Here is a 17576-nt window from a genome sequence, read left to right on the forward strand (position 1 = left end):
CAATTTATGTATGTTCTTTGGAAGATATCAAAGTGAGATATTAACATGAAAACTAGAAAGAAAAAATATTCAAGAACATTGGCACTTTATTAGGATAGTAAACCAGCGTGTGAGTGTTTTGTTTTTAAAGGATTTTAAGATAAGTATATTTAACTACAGCTGTATCTTACAAGAAGAAGAAGAAGAAAGAAGAAAGGCTGAAGAGTTGTATGAAAAAGATACGGAAGAGTTAAAAATAATGGAAGAGCAGTATAGGACACAAACCGAAGTGAAAAAACAACTTCAGCTGACTCTCGAATTGTTGGAAGTGGAATTGAAGACTGTAAGAAGTAACTCAAATGAGGTAAATTAATGTTTGGTAAAATTTTACATTTCTAATATTTTATTAATATTACTTAGAATATCCCTTTGACTTTATATATATGATGTAGCTCTAAAACAAGCCACAAATTTTATTTCATCTTAAAAATAAATGAAACTTATAACTACAATTATTTATTATAAATCTTGGCTTCAAAGTTATATTTTATTTCAGCTCAAAGACCTTTGGAAAACAATGATAACCCATAATATATGCTTAATGATATTTTGTTGATAAGTAATCTGTTCCTAGTGACATAGTTCAGTGTAGTTTTCCCTATTTCACATTAATTACGGTTTCAAACATTGTGAAAAGGAAATAAAAGTTATCATAATAGTATATGATCTCAGGATTTCCTAAGAAGAGCTTTATAAATTTTATCTTCTTTGGTGTTTTGAAAGAAAAGGTTTCTATTGTATTTGCATGTCTACCCCATGGACGTAACTGTGGTCTGGTGGAGGAGCACTAGAAGCAGAGTCAGAGGACCTAGGAAAAATCCAGCAACTTGCTTCTATTTTTGACCTTTCCTTGCAGAATTGTGATAACTAAATGAATTTATTGATGTATGCATACAAAAGTGCTTAGTACAATGCCCAGATCTGTCATTTATCAATACATGTCATTGTTAAAACTGACTCTAAAAATGTAAGAAAAGTAGAATTATCTATAAAATATTCACAGAAAAAAGAAACTTAAGGAATTTGGAAAATTTCATCTGTCCAGACATCTGCAGACCTAAGGCTCTTACTATAGGGAAAGTAAAGGTTAGATGTTAGTGTGTAAACCCAGTTTCTAAATGTAATCATAGTTTTTAATCATTTATGTTTTGGGGTTTGTTGAAATTCAGTAAAAGCCTTTTTTAAAAAAAATTCTGAGATTCTTAAGTCATTTCTAGTGGTTTCTTTTTTTTTTTTTCTTTTATAGATTCATTGTCTTCAAATACATTTTTGAACTTTTGAGAATTTATGCTCTAAAAGGTTTGAGGTTTTGATTCAACTTTTTTTTTCCAGTTGGATATCCAGATGGCAACTCTTTCATTGTATAAATGTAACAGGTTATTACTTATTTGGTTTCAGAAGAAATCATAATATGTCATTTTATTGGGTGCTAGCTGAAAGTTTTCTTTGTTTTATTTAGAGTTCTCATACTCATGAAAAAGAAAGAGACCTGTGGCAGGAAAATCACTTGATGCGGGATGAAATTGCCAGACTCAGGCTGGAAACAGACACAATAAAATATCAGAACCAGGAAACTGAAAAGAAATATTTCAAGGATATTGAAATTATAAAGGAAAACAATGAGGACCTTGAAAAGACTCTAAAGCTGAATGAGGAAACATTAACGAAAACAATAACCGGTTACAATAAAGAGCTTCATGCTCTGATGGATGAGAATACAATGCTCAATTTGGAGCTAGAGAAGGAAAAACAAAGCACACAAAGACTGAAAACAGAAATGGAATCATACCCTTGTAGACTGGCTGCTGTCCTATGTGATCACGATCAGTGTCAGTCAGCAAAAAGAGACCGACAGCTTGCTTTCCAGAGCACAGTAAATGAATGCTGTCATTTACAAGAAAATATTAATTCTCACATTCAGATTCTTTCTCAGCAACTTTCTAAAGTTGAGAGTACATCCAGTGGCCTGGAAACTGAGCTCCATTATGAAAGAGAGGCTCTCAAAGAAAAGACATTGGCTGTAGAACACATACAAGGAGTCCTAAGCCGAACACAGTGTCGACTGAAGAACATTGAGCACATGTACCAAAATGACCAACCTATTTTTGAAAAATACGTGAGAAAGCAGCAATCTGTAGAGGATGGACTATTTCAACTACAAAGCCGAAATCTGTTGTATCAACAGCAGTGTAATGATGCTCACAAGAAAGCTGACAATCAGGAAGAAATAATAATTAATATCCGAGCCAAATGTGAAGATACTGTAGAAAAACTTCAAGCTGAGTGTAGAAAGCTAGAAGAGAACAATAAGGAGTTGATGAAGGAATGCACTCTTTTAAAAGAAAGACAATGCCAATGTGAAAAAGAGAAAAAAGAAGGAGAAGTAAGTATCAAGAAAAATAAGTATTTTTCAAACCTTCTGAAGTAAAATTTAAAGTCTATTTGGTTATGGCTAAACACTGAATTGAGTAAAGACAATGTGACACTTAGCAAAATTTAAGCATTTCAGTTACAAAATATTAATATAGACTAACATTTATAATGTAGTCTTAGACTGTTGAAATAATTTTAATTTCTGTATGTTGCCACATTTTAGGATTATGATAAAGCAGATATAAAGAAATATTCATACCTAAAGTGTTATTTTGAAAGTGATTCAATTAATTGGATTACTTTCACAGTTAATTCCACATTTCCCAGATGAACTAAAGTGTATTTCCTATTTTATAATTATTCTTCCTCAATAGCTTTTTTTTTTTTTTTTTTTTTTGAGACGGAGTCTCGCTCTATCGCCCAGGCTGGAGTGCAGTGGTCGGATCTCAGCTCGCTGCAAGCTCCGCCTCCGGGGTTTACGCCATTCTCCTGCCTCAGCCTCCTGAGTAGCTGGGACTACAGGCGCCCGCCACCTCGCCCGGCTAGTTTTTTGTATTTTTTAGTAGAGACGGGGTTTCACGGTGTTAGCCAGGATGGTCTCGATCTCCTGACCTCGTGATCCGCCCGTCTCGGCCTCCCAAAGTGCTGGGATTACAGGCTTGAGCCACTGCGCCCGGCCTCAATAGCTTTTAATGTATCGTAATTGATATAATTTTATTTTTATTCATGTCAATTTGACTTAAATCTGAAAATAATTCAGTCTCAAATTATGTATTGATACAACCATTCAGTTCTTTAAAGACTTCTTTCTTACATTATAATATGGGGAAAATGTGATAAATGTTAGCCAAAAACCATATTTGATTTAATCTTCCCACTGGCATTTATAACTTACTTTCAATTTTTCAGTCGTAATATGGTCATAATTTTTATTTCAAGGCTCAGTGACTCTCATTTGGATATAATGTTGTCCAGTACAAAGATAAGCTTAGCTGTCTGTGATTTATTCGTTTCACATTGGATCCTCATTTTTAGACTAATGAGGGGTGGTAGGAATGGTGGGAGTAGGGAAGAGAGACACAGCAGCTGAGGTCAGGGAGGGAAGTGGAAGCCAGGTTACCTAGAGCCTCTAAGGCCACTGGCATGTTACTTTTCTTCTGAGATGGAAATCGATTGGAATGATTAGAGCTGGTGACTGAACATGTGAGGAACTCTGAGGTTGGTTTGAGCTTCTTATTAAAAAGAGGGAAAGCATTGCACAGTGTAAAATTCACCACCACGTCCCACCCACATGCCTGTTTCTTTTTGAGACCTCAGGAGGTTTTTAAGCGTTGCACATTCATCAGTGGACCGAATCTGTTGTATGAGTAACACAGCACCAGTTTGGCACAAAGATAACACCTTCTTTATCCTTAACTGGATTCAGAAATAAATAGGAATGTGTACACACGAAGAAGAAGAATCAATGTGTGTGGTGCTATTTCTCAAAATGTATACATTAGAGTTAAATACTGTTAACAAATTTAATCATAAGGTGATATGTAAAATCAGTAACAAAAATCGCATCTTACCAGGTAGTCATGAGGCAGCTGCAGCGAGAAGCGGGGGATGCCCTGAACAAACAGTCACTGTCAGAGGCTATGCTAGAGATTTCATCACAACGTCACGTTAATTTAGAAGATGAGACACGAGATTCAAAAAAGAAATTAGGCCAGCTGAGAAGTCAAGTATGTATGAAACTTAGCATGTCAACAGTTACTCTGTAGCTGTTTAAATAATATCAAGTGTTTCAGGACACCAGTTTCAGTGGAGAGCTTTCTTTTGTATTTTCATTATAATTAATTTTGTTAAAATTTGATTATAATACACCCATTTCTCAATCTCTGCCGTGTTTTATAATTACAAATATTTTTCTTAGTATTTCCCCTTATGAAACTCGAGAATTACACATCATTTCTCACAGAAGATTAGAGAATTATTTTTTCTTTTTACAGTATATTTTTAGTGATTTTTTTCATTGCCACGTGGAGACAAGCCAGATTAATTCAGAGGATAATGTCTAATGGAATGTTTCAGAAAATTTTCTTTTTTTTTTTTTTTGAGACGGAGTCCTGCTCTGTCCACCAGGCTGGAGTGCAGTGGCGCGATCTCGGCTCACTGCAAGCTCCGCCTCCTGGGTTCACGCCATTCTCCTGCCTCAGCCTCCCGGGTAGCTGGGACTACAGGCGCCTGCCACCGCGCCCGGCTAATCTTTTGTATTTTTAGTAGAGACGGGGTTTCACCGTGGTCTCGATCTCCTGACCTTGTGATCCGCCCGCCTCGGCCTCCCAAAGTGCTGGGATTACAGGCGTGAGCCACCGCGCCCGGCCAATTTTCTTGTTTTAATCTCTACTTTTCTGTGTGAATAAAGACTTGTGCTTACTTATTTCATGGGTTTCTGGTTAACTTGTACAGAAAGGCCATTCTACAGAATAAATTAGCATTTTGATGAAAATCCTTACTCTGACTTTTTATTGGGCTGTAGTCATAGTCATAGAACTATGGACAGTTAGCATTTGCCAACATGTATGTGTCTACTTTCTCTTGTTTAAAAAAATAAAAACACAAAAATTTACAAATGGGGTTATAGGAGGTCGGCAAAGGGTAGGTTTGAGATGTTTGGGTGGGTCAGGTGGGCATTTTGACAACATGGCTTCTCCTTTGGCATGCTCAATGGACATCTCTGCAGTTTAAGATGACACTTTTAAATCAATTATCTCCTAATGATGACGTGAGCCCTGCCACTCAATAGGAGAATCAGCAGAACCTGTAGGATCTTACCTGAAATTTATCTTGTCTATTTTAATTATTTTTCTGTTTATTTTAAAATTTTCTTGTGGTTTCCCTGGAAAGGAAAGATGATGTTTAGTTTTAAAAGTTAAAAATGGGCCAGATGCCATGGCTCACGCCTGTAATCCAAGCACTTTGGGAGGCTGAGGCGGGTGCATCACCTGAGGTCAGGAGTTTGAGACCATCCTGGCCAACATGGTGAAACCCTGTCTCTACTAAAAAAAAAAAAATACAAAAATTAGCCGGGCATGGTGGTGGCGTGTGCCTGTGGTCCCAGCTACTCGGGAGGCTGAGGCAGGAGAATCGCTTGAACCCGGTGGGTGGAGGTTGTGGTGAGCCAAGATGGTGCCTGAGCGAGACTCCGTCTCAAAAAAAAAAGTGCAAGTTTTCTTGCTATAACAAAATTAAATGGATACAGACAAAAAAGAAATGAAATTATAGTTGATATAGTGGTGTTTGGAACTGAAAAATATAAATGCTTACTATAAAGTAATTTCCTATATTTCCCCATTTTACCCATTTATTAAATGTGAGTATTTGATAAAATATAAATTAAAAAAGAAAAATACTGTGTTTTAATCGTAGAGCATAGGTCAGTAAACTTTTCTGTAAAGGGCCAGGTAGTATTATTTGAGACTTTGTGAGCCATAAGGTCCCTGTTGCAACAGCTCAACACTACAGTTACAGCACAAAAGTAGCCATAAACAATATGCAGACTGAAGGGGTGTGGCTGCCTTCCAGTAAAATTTAGTTAAAACAGGTAATAGGTCGATTTGTCCTAGATTATCATTTTTTAATAAAATAGACTGTGATAGTCTAAAACAGTATTTTATGTATAACCATATTTTGTTCATTCATTCACCTATTGATGGGCATTTGGGTTATTTCCACACCTAAAGGTTGTTTTTAATTCTTTGTTTTAGTTGCAAGAAATGCAGGATCAACGCAGAGAGACTCTAAGATGTGCTGAGGAGATGCCAGACCACGTGCAAAAGTACAATTTAAAGCAGTATACAAAATATCTTGAGTATTTATAAAGCAAATGACTAGTGTAGTATGAGAATTATATCAGTTAAGATAATAAGTATGTCTGTGAAGCCAAGGAAAATTTTCAGCTTTAAGCTATTTTGAAATGCATAAATTTTCTACATTATTTTTAATTTTACACATCATCTACAAAACAAAGGTAGAAAAATAACAACAGTTGCTCAATTTTCTACTTTTCAAATATCTCAGAATTTATGTAATTATTCCTTCAGATGTTTGTTCACAATTTATATGATTTTTTAAAAATTATGTCTGACAATAATTATTTTAAAATATGTATTTTAGGCTTAAAATAGAAAATGCCATGTTAAAAATTAGAATGAAAAAGCGAGTGAACAAAATTGAGCAGCTTCAGAACATTTTGGTAAGTTCAAGTTCGATAAGTCAATCTCTTATTTTCTGTCACACTGAAAAGGAATTTTATTTTTCTCATAGGACAGATTGAATATCCCTTGTCCAAAATGTTTGGGAGGACCAAAAGTGGATTTTTTCAGATTTTGGAATATTTGTATACACCTAATGAAATACTTTAGGGATGGTACCCAAGTGTAAATGCGAAATACATTTATGTTTCATATACACCTTATGCACATAGCCTGAAGATAATTCTACACAATGTTTTTTTCTTTCTTTTTTTTTTTTTTTTTTTTTTTGCCCGGCATGGGGGTGCAGTGGGGCACAGAGTCTTGATCTGTCGCCCAGACTGGAGTGAAATGGTATGATCTCAACTCACTGCAACCTCTGCCTCCCAGGTTCAGGCAATCCTCCTGCCCCAGCCTCCTAAGTAACTGGGACTACAGGTGCGTGCAGCCACACCAGGCTAATTTCTGTATTTTCAGTGGAGACAGTTTCACCATGTTGGCCAGGCTCGTCTCGAACTCCTGACCTCAGGTGATCCATCACTCGCCTCAGCCTCCCAAAGTGCTGGGATTACAGGCGTGAGCCATCACATCTGGCTTGTACAATGTTTTACAAAAATGTTTTGCATGTAACAAAGTTTTAACTGTGTTTCCATCACAGCCTGTCACATGAGGTCAGGTGTGGACCCTTGCAGTTGTGGTATCATGCATGTGCTCAAAAAGTTTCAGATTGTAGAGCATTTTGGATTTCAGATTTTCAAGTTAGGAATGATCAACCCAGAGTAGAGATGCTCCTTGACTTACAAAAGGGCTACATGATAATGTCTCTTGTTTAACTTAAACATTATTAATAATATTTGACTTTTTCAGATGTATTAGGTGTGCAAGAGAACATAACTGCAGAAGTAGATGAAGGTATGTTGCCAAAAATTATGAATTAAATTTAAATCATGGATTTCTGAAGTAAATGTAAATAGTGAATGGGTTGCTTGGTTAACAAATACCACATTAAATACTTTTTCTTATACACATTACTGAAAGATGTGACAACATAAACATTCATAATGAAAAGTATACTTATGCCTCATTAGTTTATCATCTTCCATAGCTTTTAAAAAAAATCTTAAGAAGTCTGTGTGTATCCCTTTTTTTCCCTGGCTCTACACTTGTTCCATCTCTATGGAACTATCAGCTTGCACACTGCAACTGTTCTCAGAAAACAAAGGTATCATCAACTTCTCAAGGTTATGGTAGCGATTTAAGGCCAAGAGATGCTAGACTCATGTATCAAGCAATTACAGTTCATAAGCAGTCACTTGACCAGTCATATTATAAGAGAGAGAGAGAAAGTGAGAGTGTGTGTGTGTGTGCGTGCGTGTGTGTGCGCGTTTTATGTATACCTGGTTTCTGGATTCTGTTCTGTTCTATTGATCTCTTTATCTTTATGCCAAAATCACACTGTTACAATTTTTGTAGCTTTGTAATAATTCTTCAAACTGGGTTATGTTCTTCCTCTAAATTTATTCTTTTGTTTTTTTCAGAGTTATTGCGCATTTTCTATTTTGTAGAAATTGACAATTGGTTTTAAGACTCGCATGGCATGTAGATGACACAGAAATGCGCAATTTTACATTTCCACCAGCAGTGTATAAGGGTTCCAGTTTCTCTACATCTTTTCCAGTATTTATTTTTCATCTTTTTTATTATAGGCATTCCAGTGGTGTGAAGTGGTACCTCACTGTGGTTTTGATTTGCCTTTCCCTTTGATGTTGAGCATCGTCACGTGGTTACTGGACATTGTCTATGTTCTTGGATGAAAAACCTGGTCATTATCCTTTGACCATGTTTTAATTGATGCCTTTTCGTTATTGATTTGTAAGAGTTCTTTATATATTCTGAACATGAATGTATTTTTTTATACTTTCTTCATAAACTTTGTTCTAAATCTTGTATTCTTTATTGTTTCTGTGTTTTAAATTTTTGTTTTATCCAGGATCTTTTCTCAAGAATTTACCATATATATTAGTATCATATTTCTATATTCCAATCTTGTTTTCATGATTTGCTTCCTTGCCTCAAAGAAAAAAATATACTCTCATTATCCAAATAATTTCCCGCTTTACTCACACCCACTATTTTTCTATAATCCACATTCTCTCTCCTGGGGCAAAAGACTGGGATTTATCTTGCTGAGGGAACTTCCTTTATGTTGTTCAGGAGTAGCTTTAATGAAGTTTTACATAGTTGGAGACATCAGGAGAAAGCATGTATGTCACTGCTTTCCTCAGGAGCACTGGCTCACATGCCTTGAAAGGATTTAGCTCACATACCTTCAATAAATGGCCTAAGATACTAACAGATGCCATGTCATTAAGCTTCACATTTACTTATAAAGAAGAAGATAATTTAGAATTTACATGTCAAAATCTATTACAAAGATGGCACATATTTGACTGAAACTCCAGTGTTTGTCACTGTTGACATAACTATAGTCCCTGCCTTTCTCATCTGTTTTCCCTTGGTGCCAGAAAGTGCCATGAAGTGCCAGAAAGTAATGACCAGAAATTCAAAACATGAGCCACAAGAAATTTGTCTTATTTTTGCTTTTGTTGACTGTGCTGTCAGTGTCATATTAAAAACAATATTGCTTAGACCAATGTCATGGAGCTTTAGCCCTATGTTTTCTTCCAGTAGTTTTCCAGTTCAAGTGTTGTATGTAAGTCTTTATTTGGAGTTGATTTTTTAATATGATGTAAGTTAAGGGTCTAATTTTATTTTTCTGGTGGATATTCCATTTTTGCAACACCGTTTATTGAAGAGACTGTCTCTTCATCATTGTGTGTTCTTGGCATCTTTGTTAAAAATAAGTTGACTGTAAGCACGTGGGTTTATTTCTGGGTTTTCCATTCTGTTCATTTAGCCAATGTGTCCATTTATATGCCAGTATGATGCTATTTGGATTACAATTGTATTATAATATGTATTGAAATCAGGTAGTAGGATGTCTCCAGCTTTGTTCTTTTTGCTCAAGATTCTTTTGGCTAGTTGGGAGTCTTTGTTTCATACAAATGTCAAAATTTTGTTTTCGTTGCTGTAAAAGAATGACATTGGAGGCCAGGTATGGTGGCTAACACCTGTAATCCCAGCACTTTAGGAGGCCAAGGTGGGCAGATCATGAGGTCAAGAGATCGAGACCATTCTGGCCAACATGATGAAACCATGTCTGTACTAAAAATACAAACATTAGCTGGGTGTGGTGGCAGTAGTCCCAGCTATTCGGGAGGCTGAGGCAGGGGAATCACTTGAACTGGGGAGGCAGAGGTTGCAATGAGCTGAGATCACGCCATTGCACTCCAGCGTGGTGACAGAGCAAGACTTCGTCTCAAGAAAAAGAAAAAAAAGAATGACATTGGAATTTCGATAGTGATTGCATTAAATATGTTACCTTTTGTACATTTTCACAATATTCTTCCAGTTCATGAACATAGGATATCTTTTTATTGTGTTTTTAAACTGTAGTTCATTGGGTGTTTTTTTTTGTTTGTTTGTTTGTTTGTTTGTTTGTTTTTGAGACGGAGTCTCACTCTGTCGCCCAGGCTGGAGTGCAGTGGCCAGATCTCGGCTCACTGCAAGCTCCGCCTCCCGGGTTTACGCCATTCTCCTGCCTCAGTCTCCCGAGTAGCTGGGACTACAGGCGCCCGCCACCTCACCTGGCTAGTTTTTTGTATTTTTAGTAGAGACGGGGTTTCACCGTGTTAGCCAGGATGGTCTCGATCTCCTGACCTCGTGATCCACCCATCTCGGCCTCCCAAAGTGCTGGGATTACAGGCTTGAGCCACCGCGCCCGGCCAGTTCATTGGTTTTTTATAGGTTTTTCATATAGAGGGCTTTTTATCTTTTTATAAAAGACAAAATGATTAAATTTACACCTAAGTATTTAATTTTTTGTTGCTATTGTACTTGGGATTGTTTTCTAAAATTTCATCAGATAGTTTGTTTATTGGTATATAGAAACACTATTTACTTTTGTTAGCTTATTTTGGTATCCTTCAACTTTACTGAATTCATGCATCAGTTATCCCCAGTGTTGGAAGAGGGGCCTGGATGGACGTAATTGGATCATGGAGGTGGATTTCTCCCTTGCTATTACTTGTGATAGTTCTCATGAGATCTGGTTGTTTGCAAAAGTATGTAACACCTCCCCCTTCTTTCTGTTTTCCCCCTACTCCAGTCATGTAAGTCGTACTTTCTTCCTCTTTGTCTTCTGCCATAATTGTAAGATCTAGCCTCTCCAGCCATGCTTACAGCCTGCTGAACCATGAGCCAATTAAACCTCTTTTCTTTATAAATTACCTAGTTCGGGTATTTGTTTTTAGCAGTGCAAGAACAAACTAATAGTTTCAAAATGTAGAGAGAGGCTTAGTGGATAACATAAAACAATACTCAATATATGCCGCATATAAGAGACTCACTTAATGCTAAATGACGTTCATGAGTGAAAGTGAAGAAATGGAAAAAGTTATTTCATGCAAATGAAAAGAAAAGCAGAGAACAGAGGTGGCTATGTTTATCTCAGACAAAGTAGATGTTAGGTCACAAACTGTAAAAAGATGATGATGAATGTCATTATACAGTCATAAAAGGGTCTATTCAGCCACAGGATATAACGACTGTAAATATATATGTACCCAACAGCAGAGCATCTCAACATATAAAGCAAACATTAAGTGATCTGAAGGGAGACATAAACTGCAACACAGTAATACTAGAGAAATTCAGTACCCCATTTTCGACACTGGACAGATAATCCAGACTGAAAATCAGTGAGTAAACACGGAGCTGAAACTACACTTCAGACCAGATGAATTTAACAAACATATGTAGAACATACCATCCAAGAGAAACATATTGTTTTCATGTGCACACATAGCATTATCCAGGATAGATCATATGCTAGACCACAAAACAAGTAATAAGAAATTTGACAGTATTGAATTTATATCAAGTGTTTTTCTGACCACAATGTTATAAAGCTAGAAATTAACAACAGAATCTTAAAATGTTAACAAATATGTAGAAATTAAATAATATGCTCCTGAACTACTAATGAAAACTGCATAAAGAAGAAATTAAAGAAGAAATTTACAAAATACTATGAGAGAAATGAAAATGGATAAACAACTTATGAATATATGTTATATACAGTAAAAGCAGTTCTTAGGGGAAATTTTATAGCAGTGAATGCTTACATCAAATAAAGATCTCAAATAACCCAAAGTTACAATTTAAAGAACTAGAAAATAAATGTACAAAGTCAGTCAAAATTTAGCAGAAGAAAGGAAGTAACAAAGAGCAGAAATACATTTGGACTAGAAAAAATAGAAAATATCAATGAAACTAAGATGCGTAGTATTTTGAAAAGGTAAACAATTGATGAATGCTTGGCTAGACTATGAAAAAAAGAAGACTCAAATTCATAAAAGTAAAATGGGATATTACCATTAATAAGACAATATAAAGGCCCACAAGACTTACTATGAACAATTAGGCAGAAAGGTATCAGACAAACTAGATGTACATACATTCCTAGAAACCTACCAAGATGGAATCATGAAGAAGGTGCAGATCTTAACAGAATAATGGAGTAAGGAAATTGATTTAGTAAATAAAATTTCCCACCAGAGAAAATTCCAGGAACAGGTATGTCTACAGCTGAACTCTACCAAACACTTAAAGAAGAACTAATTCCTATTGTTGTCAAACTCCTTCAAAGAGTTGAAGAGGATGGAAGACTTCAAGACTAATTATATAAGACCAACATCACCCTGAAACCAAACCCAGATAAAGAAAATACTATAAAAGAAAACTACAAACCACTATTACTGATAAACATAGATGCAAAAATCCTCAACAAAATAATATGAATCTGTATTCAACAGTACATTAAAAAGGATTGTTCACTATGATCAAGTGGGATTTATTCCTAGGTTGCAAGGATGGCATAACATATTAAAATCAGTAAGTGCGATTTACCATTTTTACAGAATGAGAGACAAAAACAACACAGTAATTCTAATTGATGCATAAAAAGCATTTGACAAAACTTAATATCCTTTTATGATAAAAACTCAATAAATTAGGTATAGAAGGAATGTTTCTCAACACAATAAAGCCCAAATATGACATGTTCACAGCTCCCATTATATTCACTGGTGAAAAGTTGAAGGCTTTTCTTGTGTCTCTTGATCAGGAACAAGATGAGGATGCCCACTCAACAATAAAGTGTTACTGCACATTAAAAACAAACTGACTTGCAGCACGCCAACATGGCACAAGTATACATATGTAACAAACCTGCACGTTATGCACATGTACCCTAGAACTTAAAGTATAATAATAATAAAAATAAATAAAAATAAAAAAAAAACAACTGACTAAAAAATAAGAATACTCACAGTGAAATAAAATAAGATAAATAGGAGTAAATTTAATAAGAATGTGAAAGATCTGTATACTAAAAACTATGAAACATTGATAAAAGTTATTCTACATGACAGAAATGAAGGGAAAGATATCTCATGCTTCTGAATTGAAAGAATATTGTTAAAAAGTGTATACTAAAAGCAATCTACAGATTCAGTGCAATCCCTATTAAAATTCTAATTTCACTCTGCAGAAATAGAAAAAATATGGTAAGGAACCACAGAAACTCTGGATAGCCAGCAGTCTTGACCAAAAATATCAAAGCTGAAGGCATCACACTACCAAATTTTGAAATATAATACAAAGCTTTAGCATCAAAACTCCATGGCACTGGCATCAAAACAGATATACCAACATGGAACAAGAGAGGCCAGAAATGAATCAATGCATCTGCAGTTAATTAATGTTTGACAAAAATTTTCTTTTTCTGTATGTGGTTATCCGGTTTTTCTAACACTGTTGAAGAGATTGCCTTTTCCCCACTGAAAATACTCAATGTTTTCTTCAACAAATGGTGTTAGGGAGAAAAGCAAATGGTGTTAGAAAAATGGAGTAATTATATACAGAAGGATAAAAATGGACCATTATCTTACCCTTATACAAGAATCAACTAAATATGGATTGAAAACTTATTTAAAACCTCAAGCTATGAAAGTACTAGAAGAAAACATAGAAAAAATCTTATGATATGCTGTGGGCAAGTATTTTCTTTTAATAACCTCAAAGGCATAGATAATAAAAGATATAGTAGACAAATATGATGGCATCAAACTGAAAAGCTTTGCACAGCAAAAGAAACAACAGACAAGATTAGAAAAAAAACATTGAAAATTATACATTGAGCCTAATAACCAAAATTTAAAAGAAACACAATCTACTGAATAATAAGAAAACATATCCCAATTGAAAAATGAGCAAAGGGCCGGATGCAGTGTGGCTCATGCCTATAAATAATCTCAGCATTTTTGGAGGCTGAGATGAGAAGATTGCTTGAGCCCAGGAGATTAAGACCAGCCTGGGCAACATAAGGAGACCTCCCCATCTTCAAAACAAATTTTTTGTAATTAGTCAAGTGTGAAGCATGTGCCTCTTGTCTCAGTTACTCAGGAAGCTGAAGGAGGAGGATTGCTGGATCCTGGGAGGTAGAGTCTGCAGTAAGCCTTGATCACAGCACTGCACTTTCTCCTGGGTGACAGAGCAACACCCTGTCTCAAAAGGACAAAGACCTAGATATATATTTCTCAAACAAGACACACAAATGGCTAACAGATGTATTAAAAACTGCTCAACATCTCTAATCATGAGATAATACAAAATAAGACCAGATTGAGGTGTCAGCTCATATCTGTTTGATTGCCAATTAGCAAAAAGATGAAATATACGTTTTGGAGAGGATGTGGAGAAAAGGGAATTGTTATTTACTATTAGTGGTATTGCATATTGGTACAGCCATTTTGAAAAACAAAAGATTCCTCAGAAAACTAAAAATACAATTGCCTGTGATCCAGCAATTCCACTACTGGGAACATACAGAAAGGGATTAAAATCAGAATCTGAAAAAGATGTATGCTCTCCCATGTTTATTGCAGTATTATTTGCAGTAGCCAAGATGTGAAAACAACCTAAGTGTCTATCAATAGATAAATGGATTTTAACATGTGATATACATACAGTGGAAGCAAGCATCAAATTACCCATATTCAGACTATCATACAAGGCTACAGTAACCAAAACAGCATGCTACTGGTACAAAAACAGACTTACAGATGAATGGAACAGAATAGAGAGCCCAGAAATAATGCCGCACAGCTACAACAATCTAGTCTTTGACAAAATCAACAAAAACAAGCAATGGGGAAAGTATTCCCGCATTCAATAAATGGTTCTAAAATAACTGGCTATCCTTATGCAAAAGATTAAAACTGGACCCCTTCCTTACACCATATACAAAAATCAGCTAAAGATGACTAAAGACTTAAATGTAAAACTTGAAACTAAAAAAGCCCTCAAAGATAACTTAGGGAATATCATTCTGGACGTAGGACCTGGCAAAGATTTCATGATGAAGATGCTAAAAGCAATTGAAACAAAAACAAAAGTCAACAAATGGGACCTAATTAAACTAAAGAGCTTTTACACAGTAAAATAAACTATCAACAGGGTAAACAGACAATCAACCAAATGAGAGAAAATATTTGCAAATTGTGCGGCTGACCAAGGTCTAGTATCCAGAATCTAAAAGGAACTTAAATTTACAAGCAAAAAACAACCTCATTAAAAAGTGGGCAAAGGGCATGAACAGACATTTTTCAAAAGAAGACATATGCAAGGCCAAGAAGCATATGAAAAAATGCTCAACACCACTAATCATTGGAGAAATGTAAATCAAAACCACAAGGAGATACCATCCCACACCAGTCAGAATGGCTATTACTCAAAAGTAAAAAAATAACATGCTGACAAGGCTGTGGAGAAAAGGAAATACTTACACACCGTTGGAGGGTATGTTAGTTCGTTTAGCAGTTGTGCAAAGCAGTTGGGCAATTTCTCAAAGAACTTAAGACAGAATTACCATTGGACTCAGCAATCCCATGATTAGGCATATACCCAAGGGAATATAAACCAATCTACCATAAAAACACACGCACATGCATGTTCATGGCAGCACCCATCAATGGTAGACTGGATAAAGAAAACGTGGCACATATACCCTATGGAATACTATGCAGTCATAAAAAATAATGAAATAATGTCCTTTGCAGCAACATGGTTGGGACTGGAGGTAACTTACCATAAGTGAACTACTGCAAAAACAGAAAACCAAATACGTGGGTTCTCACTTATTAGTGGGAGCCAAACATTGAATACACATGAACATAAAGATGAGACTAGACATTGAGGACCACTAGACAAGGAAAGGATGGAGGGGTGTCTGGGCTGAAGAACAACCTATTGGGTACTATGCCTACTTCCTGGGTGATGGGATTGTTGGGACCCCAAGCCTCAGTGTCATGCAATTTACCCATGTGACAGCATGTATGCATTTTAATCCATAATAAAAGTTGAAATTATAAATACAGTTTTAAAATGACTGCACCATTTTGCATTCCCACAGCATTGAATTAGAGTTCCTCTCCACATTTTTGCCAGTATTTGGTGATGTCAGTATTCTGGATTTTGGTCATTCTAATAGGTGTGCAGTGGCATCTCATTGTTGCATTTCCCTGAGGAAATATTTTGTGTAGCATCATTACATATGCTTATTTTTCATTTGTATATTTCATTTGGTGAGGTGCCTGTTAAGGTCTTTAGCGCTTTTTTTTTTTTTTTTTTTTTTTTTTTTTTTTTTTTTTGAGACAAGGTCTTGCTCCATTACCCAGGCTGGGGTGCAGTGGCACAATCTTGGTTCACTGCAACATCTGCCTCCTGGGTTCAAGCTATTCTCCTGCCTCAGCCTCCCGAGTAGCTGGGATCATAGGCATGCACCACCACACCTGGCTTATTTTTGTATTTTTAGTAGAGACAGGGTTTCGTCATGTTGGCCAAGGCTGGTCTCGAATTCATGACCTCAAATGATCCACCTGCCTTACCCTCCCAAAGTGCTGGGATTACAGACGTAAACCACCGCTCCCGCCCTTTAGCTCATTTTTAAATTGGGTTGTTTCTTACTATTCTGTTTTAAGAACACTGATATATTTTTACAACAGCCCTTCATCAGATATGTTTTGGCAGGTGTTTTCTTCCAGTTTGTGGGTTTTCTTTTTAGGGTCTTTCACAGAGGAAAAGGAATACATTTTAATCAAATCCAGCGTATCACTTCTTTCTTTTATGAACTGCAACTCTGTTTTTTTTTCTAAAGGTCATTATCAAACCCTTATCAGTTTTATAATTTTCTGTTATATTTTAGGTCTTTGAGTTAATTTTTGTTAAGGTATAAGGTCTGTGATTCTATTTTTTGCCTGTGGATGTTCAGTTGTTCCAGCCCCACTTCCTGAAAAACTATCTTTGTTTCATCATCATATTTCCTTTATTTCCTTTTCAAAAACAAATTGAGTACATTGATTTGTGTCTATTTCTGAACTTTGTCATGTTTTATCAATCTATTTTTTCATCAATCTCACACTCTTGATTACTGTAGTTTTATAGTAAGTCTCAAAGTTGATTAGTGTCTGTCCTCCAGTTTTATTCTTCTTCAATATTATGTTTTACCATTGAAGTTCTCTTGCCTATCCGTATAAATGTTAGAGTTAGTTTTTCTATATTCTCCAACTTACTGGCTTCTACTTTGATTGGAATTGCATTGAATCTGTATATTAGGAAAAACTGGCATCTTAACACTATTGAGTGTTTCTGTTGATGAATATGGTATATCTCTTCATTTGTTATTTGATTTCTTTCATCAGATAGAGACATTTCTGGGATTAGAGAGGTCCTTCTTCCTTGAGC

At 35.7% G+C, this 17576-nt stretch overlaps 1 protein-coding gene across 1 annotated transcript in view; it reads left to right on the top strand.

The window, feature by feature from the left end:
- Window positions 1–4178, top strand: part of ANKRD62 (ankyrin repeat domain 62) — a 301061-nt gene extending 296883 nt beyond the window's left edge. The window contains exons 7-9 of the mRNA XM_030926178.1: window positions 160–343; window positions 1499–2422; window positions 3987–4178. Coding sequence (XP_030782038.1) covers window positions 160–343; window positions 1499–2422; window positions 3987–4178 — 1300 coding nt within the window. The remainder of the gene's footprint in view (window positions 1–159; window positions 344–1498; window positions 2423–3986) is intronic.
- The last annotated feature ends 13398 nt before the right edge of the window (window positions 4179–17576 follow it).

This window comes from Rhinopithecus roxellana, chromosome 21, assembly GCF_007565055.1.
Source record: "Rhinopithecus roxellana isolate Shanxi Qingling chromosome 21, ASM756505v1, whole genome shotgun sequence".
NCBI classification, from domain to species: Eukaryota; Metazoa; Chordata; class Mammalia; order Primates; family Cercopithecidae; genus Rhinopithecus; species Rhinopithecus roxellana.